The sequence below is a fragment of the Paroedura picta genome, chromosome 8, assembly GCF_049243985.1.
Source record: "Paroedura picta isolate Pp20150507F chromosome 8, Ppicta_v3.0, whole genome shotgun sequence".
Classification (NCBI taxonomy): Eukaryota; Metazoa; Chordata; class Lepidosauria; order Squamata; family Gekkonidae; genus Paroedura; species Paroedura picta.
Genome location: NC_135376.1, coordinates 4,956,759 through 4,972,351, shown reverse-complemented (window position 1 = coordinate 4,972,351; position 15,593 = coordinate 4,956,759). Strand labels below are relative to the sequence as shown.

General features: G+C 42.7%; 1 protein-coding gene across 1 annotated transcript in view; it reads right to left on the bottom strand.

Annotated features, from left to right (window-relative positions):
• Window positions 1–7,118, bottom strand: part of LOC143842878 (cytochrome P450 2J2-like) — a 28,512-nt gene extending 21,394 nt beyond the window's left edge. Inside the window, exons 1-3 of the mRNA XM_077348167.1 lie at window positions 6,957–7,118; window positions 4,060–4,220; window positions 1,349–1,500 (exon numbers count right to left, since the gene is read on the bottom strand). Of these exons, the coding sequence (XP_077204282.1) occupies window positions 1,349–1,500; window positions 4,060–4,220; window positions 6,957–7,118 (475 nt within the window). The remainder of the gene's footprint in view (window positions 1–1,348; window positions 1,501–4,059; window positions 4,221–6,956) is intronic.
• Between the last annotated feature and the right edge of the window lie 8,475 nt (window positions 7,119–15,593).

Genomic DNA, 15,593 nt, shown 5'->3' with positions numbered 1-15,593 from the left:
GGACGTATTTGGAGAGGCAGTCCCTTAGGTACTGTCAGGAACTTAGGTTTCAGTAGTATCAGTGAGACCATTCCTCTGACTTAATTCACACAACTCCAGAGAGCAGGTAAAGAATAAAAGTCTTTATTGAAGGTATTCGCAAAGCATGATAGAAATCTGAAGCATAGTAGAGCACAAAATTGACTGAGACACAGAATAAGGATCTAGCCAGCCTTTTATAGTGCTGGAACTACAGGTAGGAAAAAGGGGTATACATCAAAAGCACCTTTGAACTATTTAGGCGTGAAACCAGGGCCTAGTCTGCACACAATAGATAATGCACTTTCAATGCACTTTAGAAGTAGATTTTCCTGTTCTGCACAGGAAAATCCAGCTGCCAAAGCACATTGAAAGTGCATTATCCTGTATGTGCAGACTAGGCCGAGGAGGCATCCAGACTGATCTTTTCCCAGATGCCAGGAAGTCTCCTGCTGGCCCTCAATCTGTTCCCCTGGGAACCAAGGCCATTTGCTGATAAGGCAGAGCTCCCTGCAGTGAGGGGGAACGGAGGTAGTTAGAGAGCTGAATAGCCAACAAAGGAATGCAAAGGATGGGGGGAAATTGAGCTTAGTGAGAATGGGCACCTGGCTGCGAAGTCAAGTCTCCCGGGCAACACAGGTACTCAGGTGCCAGACCGCGTAGGGCCTTAGATATCTGAATGCACACCCATATTCAGTACTCAGGGGCTCAGTTCCAACTTGAAAATTGACACAGTACTTCAGAAGATCAATAGTTCCTTTGTATTACTGAGTACAATTCTGATCACTGTATTGTATGCCAAGCATATTGTTCGGCTTGCAAAAGGACAATCTGCATGACTAAGTGGTTACAACATCTTTCTTTCAACGAAACCTCCACCCCTTTTTCCAGCAAATGCCTCTCCGCCAGCTTGATGAGTCAATATCATGCAAAGAGTAGTGAGGGTTTGGAAGCCACGTAATATAGTTAATGGGATTTCTAACTCCTGATACGGGGAAATGTGTCAGATTTATTATTGTTGTTTTAAAATGGCTAGCTGAAGAGTTGCCAGGCAATCGTGTCCGTTGCCTGCTGGCACCTTAAAGACCAGTGGGAGGAAAACTGGGAGGAATGGGGCTAACATGGTACCGGTGTGTGACATCATTTCCAGTGAAAACTGGAATGAAAATTAATCCAGACTTAGAATCATAGAATCATAGAGTTGGAAGGGGCCATACAGGCCATCTAGTCCAACCTCCTGCTCTACACAGGATAATAACTTCCAGTGAGTTATTAAAAACAGGTAGACTACAGCAACCATGGGTCAGCCTAATTCCCTAATACCACATACCTTTCGCTCGTGCAAATGTCTCCACCAGCTGATGGGCTTGCTCTTTTATTTGGTGCTCCATGCCTTTCTTCCCCAGTCCCAGCTTCCGCATGGTGGTTAGCCCAAACTTCCTCTGCTGCTTCCAGGTGTGACCATTTGAAAATGTAATACCGAAAGACCATGAAAAACCAGTGTGAAATTAGTCCTCAAAGAAATAACATTTTTTTAAAAGGTGTTTAGGTTGTCAGATTAGCAGACAAAATGACTGATTACGTATGCATGTGTTGAATAGTTATCCCTCCTTTAAAAAGAATAGAACTGCACTGTCTATGCAGAATCCATCTCTGAAGAGATTAACTAATCTCAACAACTACCGTGTTCATTTGTGAAAACTAATTCTTATTTTAAATGGGGTGTGATACATAATACAACACTGTCTCTCTTTTTAATACTTGTTGAAAGAAAATTTTCACCCAAAATTTTGTGAACCTACTATTTTGTATCCTTTTTTCTGATACGTCGCTTGTAGGCAGATAATATCTTGTTTTAGCTTTTCCAAATAATGAAATATTTTTCCTCTTTTGGGGGAACATTTGCTGCATTTAGATTCCACATTAGGCATTTCAAATTTTGAGCCCATTTTTAATGAAATGAAAATAACCAGATCACATATATAAGGAGAAAGTTGGCATTTGAAATCCATAGTGAGTTTCCAGGTATAGAAGAGTCCATACTTGTATCTTCTGTGTCCGGATCATCTTTTCTCATTCCCTGCTGGAGCTACTACGGGTCTTGTGTAACTTCTTCTGTTTCATCCCTCTCTTAAAGTTCTCCTGAAAGTATCTTCCCACATGAATGGAATTCAATCTGGATCTCAAGTCTCAAAAAAAAAATTATGCCTTCTAGTTTATCCCATCCAAATAAAAATTTCTTCTGTTTTAATTTTCCCATGAAAAGGCATAGTCTTTTATCTTATATAAAATATTATTTTATTTCAAAACAATAATATCTGTATCATCACTCCTGAGTTTCACCTTGGAATGTTGTAAAACAGGTTCTCTTTTTTTTTCCCCTAATGAACTACACCAAAGTATCTCTTGACACGTTTCTTAATCTGGCATTTTTAAAATTTATCCTATAAATATTATCAATTTCAAATCCATATTATCTTTCTAAGTTTCCACACAAAAAAAAATTGCCAAGATTTATACCATCTTTTCCCTGATATTCTCACCAGAAATCTTAAGACAGTTCTGAATCTCAGGCAATGTTCTTTTTCTCTCCCTTCTAACCCCAAATTATATAATTCTTTACTAAATCTTCTGTTTTACATTCCAAGGATTCCACTATTTTGAATATCCCCTGCAATTTGCTTGATAGAATTTTCAAATTACTTAATCTCCATAAGCTCTAAATTCATATTGCCAAATTTTTCATCCACTTTTAGAAGTTTTAAATATTATTTTTGGTCCACCCTGTGTGAATAAGTTTTTATAGAATTCTGGAGTAATAGTTTGGAGGGGGGAAGTTTTTCCCACATGTATATCCAAGGATTCAAAATATTTTCTCATTCCAGTCATAATTAAAGCGTGTATTTAAAATGTGTAATTGGGATTTACATATAGGTAAAGGTAAAGGTATCCCCTGTGCAAGCACTGAGTCATGTCTGACCCTTGGGGTGACGCCCTCTAGCGTTTTCATGGCAGACTCAATACGGGGTGGTTTGCCAGTGCCTTCCCCAGTCATGACCGTTTACCCCCCAGCAAGCTGGGTACTCATTTTACCCACCTCGGAAGGATGGAAGGCTGAGTCAACCTTGAGCCGGCTGCTGGGATTGAACTCTCAGCCTCATGGGCAAAGCTTTCAGACAGCTGCCTTACCACTCTGCGCCACAAGAGGCTCATCCATTTACATATAACTGATACTTAATTTGAGGAGCAGTGTTTTTTTTTTTAAACTACAAGATGTCTGTCTTACAGCACAAAAAATAAAGAAACACTGACATATATTAATGTGTGTGTTTTTTTTTTTCTTAAAGGGAAAGGGGCTTTCCCGGAGCATGATACCAACCGCCCATTGGCTGTTCGTTTGACTGACGGCCAGGGGCAGGACAAAGCACAGGAAAAATCGCTTCCTGGCTAGCGATTTTTGCAAGACCGGAAACCTGTGGGAAACTAATGAAACGCTACTGGATTCCACTAAAAAAACAGGTATGCGTAACGCCAAGATTGCACTTTTAAAAATAGTGTTTCCGCTTTGTGGGACCAATTGGCAACATCGTTCCTTGTGCGGAAACACCCTGAAAGACTACCCTTGGCCTAGAGTTTGGCAACTCCAGAAACTCCACCTTCCCCAAGCCCCACCCCCAAATTTCCAGGCATTTTCCAACCAAGAGTTGGAGCAACACTAGACTCATCCTTGCCAACTTGCTTGTTGTGAATAGGATATAAGCTTCTTTTCAAACTCCCACCACCACCACCAAAATCCCTTCAGGTTACAGCAGCCTGATGTCTTCTTCACTGACTGTCAAGTTTATGTAACCCCCCCTCCCAAACAGCAACAATGAGTTATGTTGTAATGCCCAATGACTAAGCTGCCAAATGCAAAACAATGCATTTCTGTTGTTCACCAGCCAGAGCAATCTAAAAGTGACTGCAACATTCAGCTTTGCTCTCTCGTGTAGCTGCTGAGACAATCTTCTTTCTCCAGCGTCTACTTTGCGCAACTTACCCCGCTCTTTTGCTAAAGCCTTCAGGATGGTAGCCTGTGGCCGATCAGCAAAGTCTTCTGCATGGTTGATCACTCCTTCTTTCACTGCTTCATAGCCAGACAGCACCACGATGGGCATAGATCCCAGCCACATTGTGTAAACGTTTCCATATTGCTTTGCCAGCTGCAATTTGTGTCAAAAGGGCCAAGAGAAAACATTGCATTAATTCAGGTAGTTTGAGTATAACAGGTGAACTACCCCCTGAGCCCCAAGGGAAGACACTATTGTCAATAGAAGTACATTCTAACATCACTGAGCATGCATAGAAAACAGCGGCTCTGTTAATGATGAAGTGCATAATGGGAGGCCCAATGCAAAAACTCTGATAATACATGAGGACCTGTGATACATGAGGGTTAAACTCTATGGTATTGCCGCAAAGGCATGGAGCCATGATTTTTGTGGTGCAAGCTGTGGCCATGGGCCTGATAAGAGAGTTGATGGTGAGTTTTGGGTGATCTGAACAAAACTTTTGAGGATCAATGAGGACCTGTGCTCTGGAACCATGTTTTTGCTCTGTGGAGATGCCACAAAATTGTGGATCTGTGATTTTCGTAGTGGGAGTTTTGGCCATGAACAAGTCATGTGATTTGATGATGAGTTTCAGTTGACCAGATGAAAAACCCTTACGGATCCATGCTTCTCAACTGTTTTTGCTTTGTGGTGTTGCCACAAAGGTGTGGATCCATAATGTTTGTGGTGCAAGCTGTAGCCATGGACATGATAAGACATTTGATGGTGAGTTTGGGGTGACCACATGCAAAATGCCTGAGGATTTGTGAGGATCCGTACCTTGAAATGATATTTTTGTTCCCTTGTTTTTGCTCCAGAAATTATGTTTGTGCTCTACAAAGGTGTGGATCCATGATTTTTGTGGTGGGAATTGTGGACATGGAGCTCTTCCACCAGGTTTATTGTGGTCATGGACACGGAGCTCTTCTGCCAGGTTTATGGTTGAGGCCGGGGCGGATAATATAGATCTATGCCCCCCCCGGGGACTCGGAATTCGGACCCGAAGTAAAACATCATCAGGACCTCCTCTCCACCCGCTAGTAGTAGGAGGGGAGGAAGCTCAGCTGCCGTTCTTTGCCATGCCGGTAATATTGGTAACGTTATTATTGTTTTAATGGGGTTTTAATGGGGATTCTGGGATGTTGTTACTGCCACGAGCTGCAAGGGAGTGGCGGAAAATAAATCTAATAATAATAATGATGATGATGATGATGATGATGATGATATGTGATTTGCTGGTGAAGGTGGGATGGGCTATTGCAAAAACCCTGAGGATCCATGCTCTAAATGATGGTTTTTCCCCCTGTAGTGTCATTAGGACAGCATGAATCCAGATTCTCCCTCCACATTACACTTGATGTAACATGAAGTTAGGGTGGATCTGGAAGGCATTAAAGGCTCCCAACCTTAAATGGGAGTCTTCAAAGGCTGCCGAATCCTCCTCTTTACAGTCAGTTGTGATGGAGGGAGGGGCAGAAGCCTCTGAAAGCTGCCAACCTCGGCCTCCAACCTTGGCCTGGAGCCTTCAAAGGCTGCCAGATCATTCCTAGGTGTTACAGTTAGCTGGAATGTGAAAGAGGCAGGGCTCCTTTAAAGGCTCCCATCTTTGGCTGCAGAGGAGAGGACACGCAGTAATGGGTTTAAACTACAAGTACAACGATATATGCTAGATATCAGGAAAAATTTTTTCACAGTCAGAGTAGTTCAGCAATGGAATAGGCTGCCTAAGGAGGTGGTGAGCTCCCCCTCACTGGCAGTCTTCAAGCAAAGGTTGGATACACACTTTTCTTGGATGCTTTAGGATGCTTTGGGCTGATCCTGTATTGAGCAGGGGGTTGGACTAGATGGCCTGTATGGCCCCTTCCAACTCTATGATCCTGTGATTCTATGATTCTAAGAGTTGGTTCTTATATACCGCTTTTCTTTACCTGTAGGTGTCTCAAAGCGGCTTACATCCGCCTTCCCTCTCCCCACAATAGACACCCTATGAAGTAGGTGAGGCTGAAAGAGCCCTGATATTCCTGCTCGGTCAGAACCGCTTTTCTTATAGTTGTGGCGAGCCCAAGGTCACCCAGCTGGTTCCATGTTAGGGAGCGCAGAATCAAACCCAGCTCACCAGATTAGAAGTCCGTGCACCTAACCACGACACCAAACTAGATAGAATGCGCATGGGAGGAAATTGCTTATGGCACCAAAAACTTATTGGAAGAACAAAAAACCTTAAAAGCACTAGAGACATAAATCATACCTTAAATCAGGGGTAGTCAAACTGCGGCCGTCCAGATGTCCATGGACTACAATTCCCAGGAGCCCCCTGCCAGCATTCGCTGGCAGGGGGCTCCTGGGAATTGTAGTCCATGGACATCTGGAGGGCCGCAGTTTGACTACCCCTGCCTTAAATCATGCTGTCCTAGACAGAGGTGACCAAATTGTCACTCCCCAGATGTCCATGGAGTACATGAACCTTTGCCTGCCACATTTTGGCCACCTCTGGTCTCAGATTTGATGGACAGCTAGGAGGGCTGATATGAAAGATGAGTCTCTAGAGGGATCTTGAGAACCTTTCTTCCACCCAAGTACCTTTCTTTACATTTGTACTCTCAATGTGGTGCTCATTAAGCAAGTGCACAGAGAACATTTGTAGACATCGTCTTGAGAAAAGTGGGCAGAGTACCTCTCCTTGCTGCGAACTCAGAAAGTTTCTGTAAGTGACCTCTGTTTAGGTGCAGATCGGATCTGTAGGACTGATAAAATAACTACCAAAGAATGGCAAGAAACTGCATAAGCTGAGTAAGAAAATGTTCCCAGTTATTTCCCTATAGGGATCAATTATTTGGAATGACTTACCTTCAAGAGGATATCTTTAGAAAACCCGTAGATTAATCGCCAAACATTTCCAATGACAGGTAGTGCAAAAGGCCCTGGAGGGTAGGACTTGTTTGACCAATGTCGTTTCCAAAAGTCTAGAATCAGGAGACACGCCAACAAGGAAAGCAGCATGTCCAACATTATCCTTTCTTCTTTTCTTCCTCCAGTGACTTTCCTTTCCTTCCAGATAATGCCGCTTGTTCTGGGTGCCATCCTCTTATATACTCTACTCAAAGTGAATCAACAGGAAGGCTCCTGGCAACTGTATAATTGATTTCATAATGTTTCCACCTAAGAGATGTACTATATAATAATATGTTTACTTACCTTCTGGTTACTTAACAAACTATGGAACACAGAAAGAGATACATCAGTGGAACATCAGTGGAACATCAGTGGAACACAGTGGAAACTATGGAACACAGAAAGAGATACATCAGTGGAACACAGTGGAACATCAGTGGAACACCGTGGAAACTATGAAACACAGAAAGAGATGCTACTAGCCCCAAGGTGTAAATGGAGCACTCTTTCTGTATTCTTGGTGGTTGAGGAGCACAGGGGGAGGGCTTCTGGAGTCCTGGCATATGTTGGGACCTGAGTTTTGGCCACTGGGTGACAGTGCTGGACTGGAGGGGCCATTGGCCTGATCCAGCATGGCTTTGCTTACGTTCTTAATACCAGAGTTCTATGTAATCCAATCTAGAATAACAAATTGGTTTTAATACACCAGTTTTCTCTGCCTTAAGGAGTCTCATTGTGGTTTCTAATCTCCTTCTCTTTTTCTCCTCACAACAGGTAGCTTCTGGGGTAGGTCGAGGAGGGAGAGTTTAGAGAGAACTGTGACTGACCCAAGGTCACCTAGCAGGCTTCATGGGAAGAAGTGGGGAATCAAACCGGTTCTCCAGATCAGAGTTTGCCATTCTTAACCACTGCTCTTAACCACTATATGATGCAGTATTACCACTAGATGCCCCCCCCCCGCTCCAAGCACATCCAGCGGCCCAGGGAAAGTGTGGCTGTGCTCAGGGGGGAGGGGCATGGAAGCATTCCCTGGCCCCTTTCCCCCCCTGGGTGGATTCTCCCCCGTCCCCAGGCCTTGTGGAGCACAGCCACCACCTCTGTGAGGTGGTGGTCACTCTCCACAGGGCCTGGGGAGCATTCACCAGCCCTCTTCCCCCCCCCCCACGGATTCTACCATATCCCCAGGCCCTGTGGAGCATAGCCACCACCTCTATGAGGTGGCAGGCGCACTCAGCGGGGCCTAGGGAGCGTTCGTTGGGCCCTTCTCCCCCGGCCGCTGATTTTACGTTGTTCCCAGGTTCTGTGGAGCCCGGCTGTGGCCTGTTCAAGCCACCTCGAAGAGGAGCCGGTCGGTCGATAGGCCAACTGGCAGGCGCTTTACGATTGGCCCCTCTGTTGTGAGCCCCGGGGCAATCGAAAGGCACGCGCTGCGCAACTTCCAATTGGCCCCTTAGGGTTCTGTATCCCGGACACTCCGCCCCCCTTAGTGAATTATATAGTGTATATAAAGGTGTGTATATAAAGGTGTCTTTATGAAATACACAAGGCCAGCTCATAGGGAACCAAAAGTAAAAGGATTCAGAGTCTTTATACTAACGCCCAAAGCATGAGCAATAAGAAGGAAGAACTGGAACTTCTCATGCTGATGGAAAGGTAATGATCTAGATGGGGGGGAACTACTCATTAAGTTTGCAGATGACACCAAATTGGGAGGACTGGCAAATACTCCGGAAGATAGAGACAGAGTTCAACAAGATCTGAACACAACGGAAAAATGAGCAAATGAGAACAAGATGCAATTTAATAAAGATAAGTGTAAAGTTCTGCATCTGGGTCAGAAAAATGAAAAGCATGCCTACTGGATGGGGGATACACTTCTAGGTAGCACTGTGTGTGAACGAGACCTTGGGGTACTTGTGGATTGTAAATTAAACATGAGCAGGCAGTGTGATGCAGTGGTAAAAAAGGCAAATGCCATTTTGGGCTGTATCAAATCATCAATTCAACTTAAGTAACCTGTTTTCTTTGCTGGCAGGGTCTGTACAGTTCAACAAATGTGGTGTCCAGAGAGCCGTGTTCCTGATGTCAGGTGCAGGTTGCCTTAAATAAACAGTTTCTGAAGAACTTCTCTTCCAAAAGTAGCATCAGTTTTAGGACCATGCATCACAAGGAACTTCTCAAAGGTTAAAGTGGGTAGCCCTGTTGGCCTGAAGTAGCACAACAAAATTTGAATCCAATAGCACCTTTAAGACCAACAAAGTTTTATTCAAGGCACGAATGCATGCACTGATGAGGTTTTTAAGCAAAGAATCATCATCATAATGTATAATTTGGATGTTACAACACACTTTACTGATTTGCTACTAATTAACTTTCTCCTTATATCTATACTCTTATGAGCTTTGTGCCATTGTCTGAGGAAGAGTGCACTCGACAACTCCCCCTTGAATAAATCTTCATTGTTTTCAAAGGCTGAAGTTAGTGAACCAATAGCAGACCTGCACAGATATGTAACAAAGTATCCTTCCATTGAGGAAACATAGGGGAAAACCATTCTTAGGTAAAGGGAAATAAATAAAGAGAAAAGTGGTATTGTATCGCCATCTGGTGGATAACTGCTTACAATGGATGTTAATTGATTATATATTAACCTTCCCATTGATTCAGCTAGGCAAATAGCTGAACAGTATCTAAATGCCAGGGAAGAACCAGCACAACCAGCTGCATTTATTATTGATCTAACAGATGTCTGTCTGGAAAAGAATTATTTTACATATATGGTAAGGAGTTCTTTTAGCAAAGCAGGGGTGTGGTGATGGGAAGCCCATTAGGGCCCAGTGTAGTGAATTTATTTAAGATTAAATTTGAAATATCTTTCTTTTGAATTCAGAAATCAAATCAAATTAATGACATTTTGATTTAAAGAAGATTTCTAGATGATCTTTTTTTGTTTTCCTTTATAAATTGGATCAATTTGCAAGATGAAAATGTTACCTTTAACATAACATACGGGGAGGGTGGTATATTGTTATGTTGTTGTTATGTGCGAAGTCGTGTCCGACCCATCGCGACCCCATGGACAATGATCCTCCAGGCCTTCCTGTCCTGGGTGGTATATAAGTATGATAAATAAATAAATAAATATATTTATTTAAATAAATATATTTATTAAATATAGATAAATATATATATATATATACTTACTTACGGGTGGTATATAAGTATGATAAATAAATAATAAATAAATAAATAAATAAATAAATTTACCAGAACTAAAGCAAAACTAATTATTCTACTTCTGGATATTTACATCTTTATAGATGACCATTTACAAGTAGGTTTGAAACTTTACAGAAAGGGAACAGATAGAAATGTCTGTTTTTATTATGGTTTTTATTATGTCTGGTTTTTATAAACAGATATCCCTTATGAAGTTTTTCTGAGGTTTAAAGGATTTCCACCAATTGTTGTTACAATTTATTTCCCACCACTCTCGGCAGAACCAGCTCATGGCAGATTACGATTAAAAAATCTTTAGAGAATCAGTAATCAAAATAAGTACTAATTTACAATCAAGAGGTTATCCACCAAAAATTGTAGAAAAGGGTTTTGTTAGAGCACAAAGTATATGTAGAGAACAATTCCTGAAATCTACAATTAAAACAGCAAATAATGTCATACATTGGTCAAATAAATATGGGGAAGAACCCATGGTGGAACATTACCTGAAAGAGAGCCATTCTATTCTATAAATTATATTTATAGTATTGGAAATAGTGAGATGTAAACCATATGAAGAAATTATCAGAGATAAAATATCATTAAGAAAGGAGACTGAATACATACATCAACACTAACACTAACAGGACTCTGTAGTGAAATTGAGTTTGGCTTCTTGTAATTCAGTCGGAAAACGCCAACAATAACACATGTCCCCATTAATTAGTTGGAGGTAAGCAACAGTATTTTACATAGCAGCACAGAAAGAAACCAAGGCCTGGAAAGAAAAAACTATTTGTCTTTCATATTCAACTAAGAGACACGATAAGAAATCCTTAAAATATATGTTCATTATTTTTTGTTGTATGATTATGCATGAGATTAATCTTAGATAAATAATGTTGAATTATGTTTTTTTTCTATTATTTATTTTGTTTGTTTGTTTGTTTAATTTCTATACCGCCCTTCCATATGGCTCAGGGAGGTTTACATACAACATCATAGGGGGATACATGGAACGCGTTAACATACAACATAGTCAATATACAACAATAACGATCCAACTGTGGTTCTAAACAACATAACAAGAACAGAAACATAGCTAAACCCCCTAGAGCAGTGCTCCCCAAACCCCGGTCCGGGGACCGGTACTGGTCCGTAGATCAGTCGGTACCGGGCCGTGGCTCCTCCTTGTCCTCCTCCCAGGCTGCTGCCTTGGGGGCTGCCCTGCCACTCTGCCACCAGCTCACCTTTGGTGCTCTCCAGTGGCCGCCATGGCTGGGGCTCCCCTGCTGCTGGCAGTGGGTGGTGGGAAGTCTGGGGCGCCGGTGGGAAAGCAAGTGGAGCAGGGGCTCAGGCGGGTGGCGACATCCCTTGGCAAAAGACTAGCCCCCCTCCCCCCGGGCCTCAGTAAAATTGTCAAGAGTTGACCGGTGACAAAAAGGTTGGGGACCACTGCCCTAGAGAGGTCAGACTGCTTCAGGCCATGGAGGGGATGTCTGAGGGGGACCTATGGTCGGTCTCAGGCAAGTGCCTGGTGGAGGAGCTTCCTTTTGCAGGCCCTGCGGAACTGTGGGATTTATATACAGATATAATACTCCTGAGGGGACAGAATTTTAAAACATCCTGAAAATAGTATTAAGATGCTGAGCTATTCAAGTCTTGTGTTATTGCTTCAAGGAAAACACTTGTTTACTTCCAGGTATTGCATTACTATCTCAGGAAAAGGCTTCCTAAGGAGGTGGTGGGTTCTCCTTTGGAAGTTTTAAAGCAGAGGCTAGATAGTCACCTAACAGAAATGATTATATGAATTTAGACAGACTGTGAGTGGATGGGCAGGAAGGAGTATGCCAGTGTTTATCTCTTGTGAGCCTTCCTTGCATACCCAGGGAATTGCTGGGTATTGCTATTCTGGATTGTCTTCTGCAGCACCTTTAAATATAACCGGTTAAAGGGATTGCAGAAGAATGCCCAAAAAACAGTGGATTGGTAGGCTCATTGCCAGCCATCCCCAAATTTATCCAGAAGTTTTAATGGAATTTTCACCCAGTTTTCTCAAAAAATCCTGGATACCTTTGGATTGGCGAAAGATATGCCAAAATACCAATAAGCGAATATTCTGGTATATTTTCAACTTTGGTAAATCCAAATGCTCACCTTTTATGCCTGTTTATTGCATGACATCTGTACAGAGCCAATCCTGTTTCCAGTGATTACTGAAAGGATATCTCAAGCTTGCCATCCTTTACTTCTGAATTCACAGATTGGGTTTTTCATTTTGTGTGGCACTCCTCTAGACATTTTTTGGGGAGAAAACATTAGAAAAACTTTGCCTCTTCTCAAGAGCTTACCCTTTTGTTTTCCTAGGGCGTCAAAGAATGGGATCACTGGTCGCTCATTAAAATATTATGAGTACTTCCTCTGGTATTTAGGATAAGTGATTTTAAAGGGAGCAATCTTCAACCATCTGGAGAACAATTTGCTGATCTGGGGAAGTCAGCATGAATTTGTCTCCTACAGGTCTTGCCATACCAACCTGGTTTCCTTCTTTGACCGAGTGACAGGCTTATTAGATGGTGGAAACTCAGTGGATGCTGTCTACCTAGATTTCAGTAAGGCTTTTGACAAGATTCCCCATGATGTTCTGATGAGTAAACTGGAGGACTGTAAACTGGATTTCCATATGGTTTGGTGGATAGGGCACTGTCGGTGAGTGGTTATCAATGGTATTTTATCAGGTTGGAGGGAGGTGGAGTGCCACAGGGCTCAATACTAGGTCCAGTACTTTCCAACATTTTAATCAATGATCTGGACGAGGGGACAGGGGATGCCATTAAATTTGTGGATGACACCAAATTGGGAAGAATAAGAGTAAAAAGAATACCCCCCTTCAATTTCCATACAGAGATTCTCTAGGCCTGGTCCTTTTTCTCATCGTAGAAAATCATGGAGGTCAGATGGGGACACCCTCTTTGTGTGCCCATAGCATCTGACCCCTTGGGTCCAATCTTTCTGAAACTTGGGGAATCTTTTGAGGAGAGGTTCCAGCAGCTATGTAGCAAAGATGTTCATTCTACCTCACACCCCCACTCCTTAGACTACTGAATAGACAGACAAAATTTCCCATGTCATTTAATGGTCTCATCGGTCTTAATGGAACCAAATCTATTCGGCTATACCTGAATCACTGAAATCTGAATAGTATATTGAAAAATGGGATTCGGGATATTAGGCTGTCCTCTAATTGATTTGGTCCAAATCTGAAAAGCACGGCATCTTGGGGGTGGGGGGAGCACATCAGTATTTCCAAGTCGATGTGTGGTGTCCGTTTTGACCTACAGAACCCTTGATAGTCTTAGACTGAGATTTTTGGAGTCTATCTGCTCCTATATGCTCCTGTCTGAGGACCACAGGTTGACTACCCCTGCCTTATATAATGAGCTGAAAACAAGCAGACGAGAGATTAAGTGTTTTGCCAGCTAATGGGAGCACAGAAGGCATTTCACCAGCTTCTCTAGCTTCTCACATAACAGTAGAGTTATAAATAATAGGAAAGTAACTCCTGACGAAGACCTAGTAAGAAAAACTTTTGAGGAAGATCAACTACAAAACAAGCTTATTTCTAGATGCTTGTTGCTTGTCTACATTTGTCAGCTTGCCAACCGTTTATTAGTCTGCTTTTCTACAGGATTACTAAACTAGGATTCTTGTCCGCTTGTAGCATTTCATTATAGAAACTGTTCAGTGATATAAGCCTAGGAGTGTCTTAAGTTTATGTTACAGGATCACTTTGACTATTATCCAATTAAGACATAAGGTTCATATATAATTTATTTGCAATTATTATCCTTATCCATGGTTCCTCTATATATTTGTGAAACAGCCAGGGGGGTGGAACGTGTCCTACTGTCCAAGTTGGAATAGGGCCAACCCTGATTAGCCCTACCCCAGCAGCTCCTGCCCTCTGTCCCTGGACTCTAGCCTCTTTGCTCTCAGACGCACCTCAGTGCCTGGAGCCAGCAGCAGGTAAGGGGAGAGGGCCCTGGGCAAAGGGTTGTGGTGGAGGGCCTGTTAACAAGGGCCTCTTACCCTGCTAGGCTGGGCCTGCTAATGAGGGCTTCTTGGCCTGCTAGGCTGGGCCTGCTAATGAGCGCCTCCCAGCTTGCTGAATACCTACCAAGGAGCTCTGTCCCGATCCTGCTAACAAGCTGGCCAGCCCCCAGCCACCCCACTTGATCCAGCTGTGAGCTGTGGCCCAAAGCTACCAAGCTGCCTGGCTGGGGGCCAGGGGACGGGACGCTTGCAAGGCCTGTTCTTAGGAACGGGCTTTGAAGCTAGTATTATTATGAAACAGAGGAGCTATAAATCACTTCCTTCATGGAGGTACTGAAAGAGCTGTTCTGCCAGACCTACGTTTGAGACCAGAAAACAGACATTGAGAAATTGCAGGCCTCCCTCCTCCCAAAATCAGCAAAGCACCAAAAAGCACCAAAGCCCCCCCCATCAGAAATGAAGTTCCCTTTGATAAGGTTCTAGTGGAGGCAGTTTATTCAAATAATTTAATTACATTTTAATTTTTTAAAATTTGACTGTTATCAATGTAACTTTATCACTTGTAGATGGTTTCTTATTAACGGCCCTGAGCCTATTGGAAATGGCAGGCTATAAAAAATTAAGCAATTAAGTAATTTGTTGTTGTTGTACATTATCACAGTCCTACATTTCGAACACCAGTTCTTCAGCAATTTTCCTAAGGCAAGTGGCATGCATTATGAGGTGTGTCAATCCCTGAAAGTACAAACTGAATGGCAGGGATTACATGGGAGTAGACAAGATGACCTGCCTACAGCTACTTTAAGTGTTATCTGGGCACAATCACACCTCTGTCTTCTGAAGGTGTGAATTATTTGGTTTGGGCGTTGATACAAAATTAACTCTGGTGCTGGAGAAGGCTTCTGCAGATTCCCTGGACAGCAAAAGTCACAAGCAAGAAAATGCCACAACACATAAAGCCTGATCTATCACTCGTAGGCAAAATCAGGAAACTCCAGCCATACCATGTGATCCAACTCAAGGGAGAGAGCAATTAAGCTAGGATTGATCAGTGGAAAAAGGAAGTTATTCATCCCTCAGAGGTATTTGCAATACATAAATAAAATATCTGCTAATTATAAATGGGGAAGGTGTCTTGGGGGAGCAGCCTTATTGAGAGTACTGACACTTATCTGCAGGGGCTCTGCTGGTTCACATTTGTGTAAAGTATTTAGACCTGCCTGAACGACGCTCATCTCCCAGCTGTAGGGGGAGATGAGATTTAGTTAGGGTTCTGTTTTTAAGTCTCTGCCACACAGTCTATTTGTATTCTTACTCTGG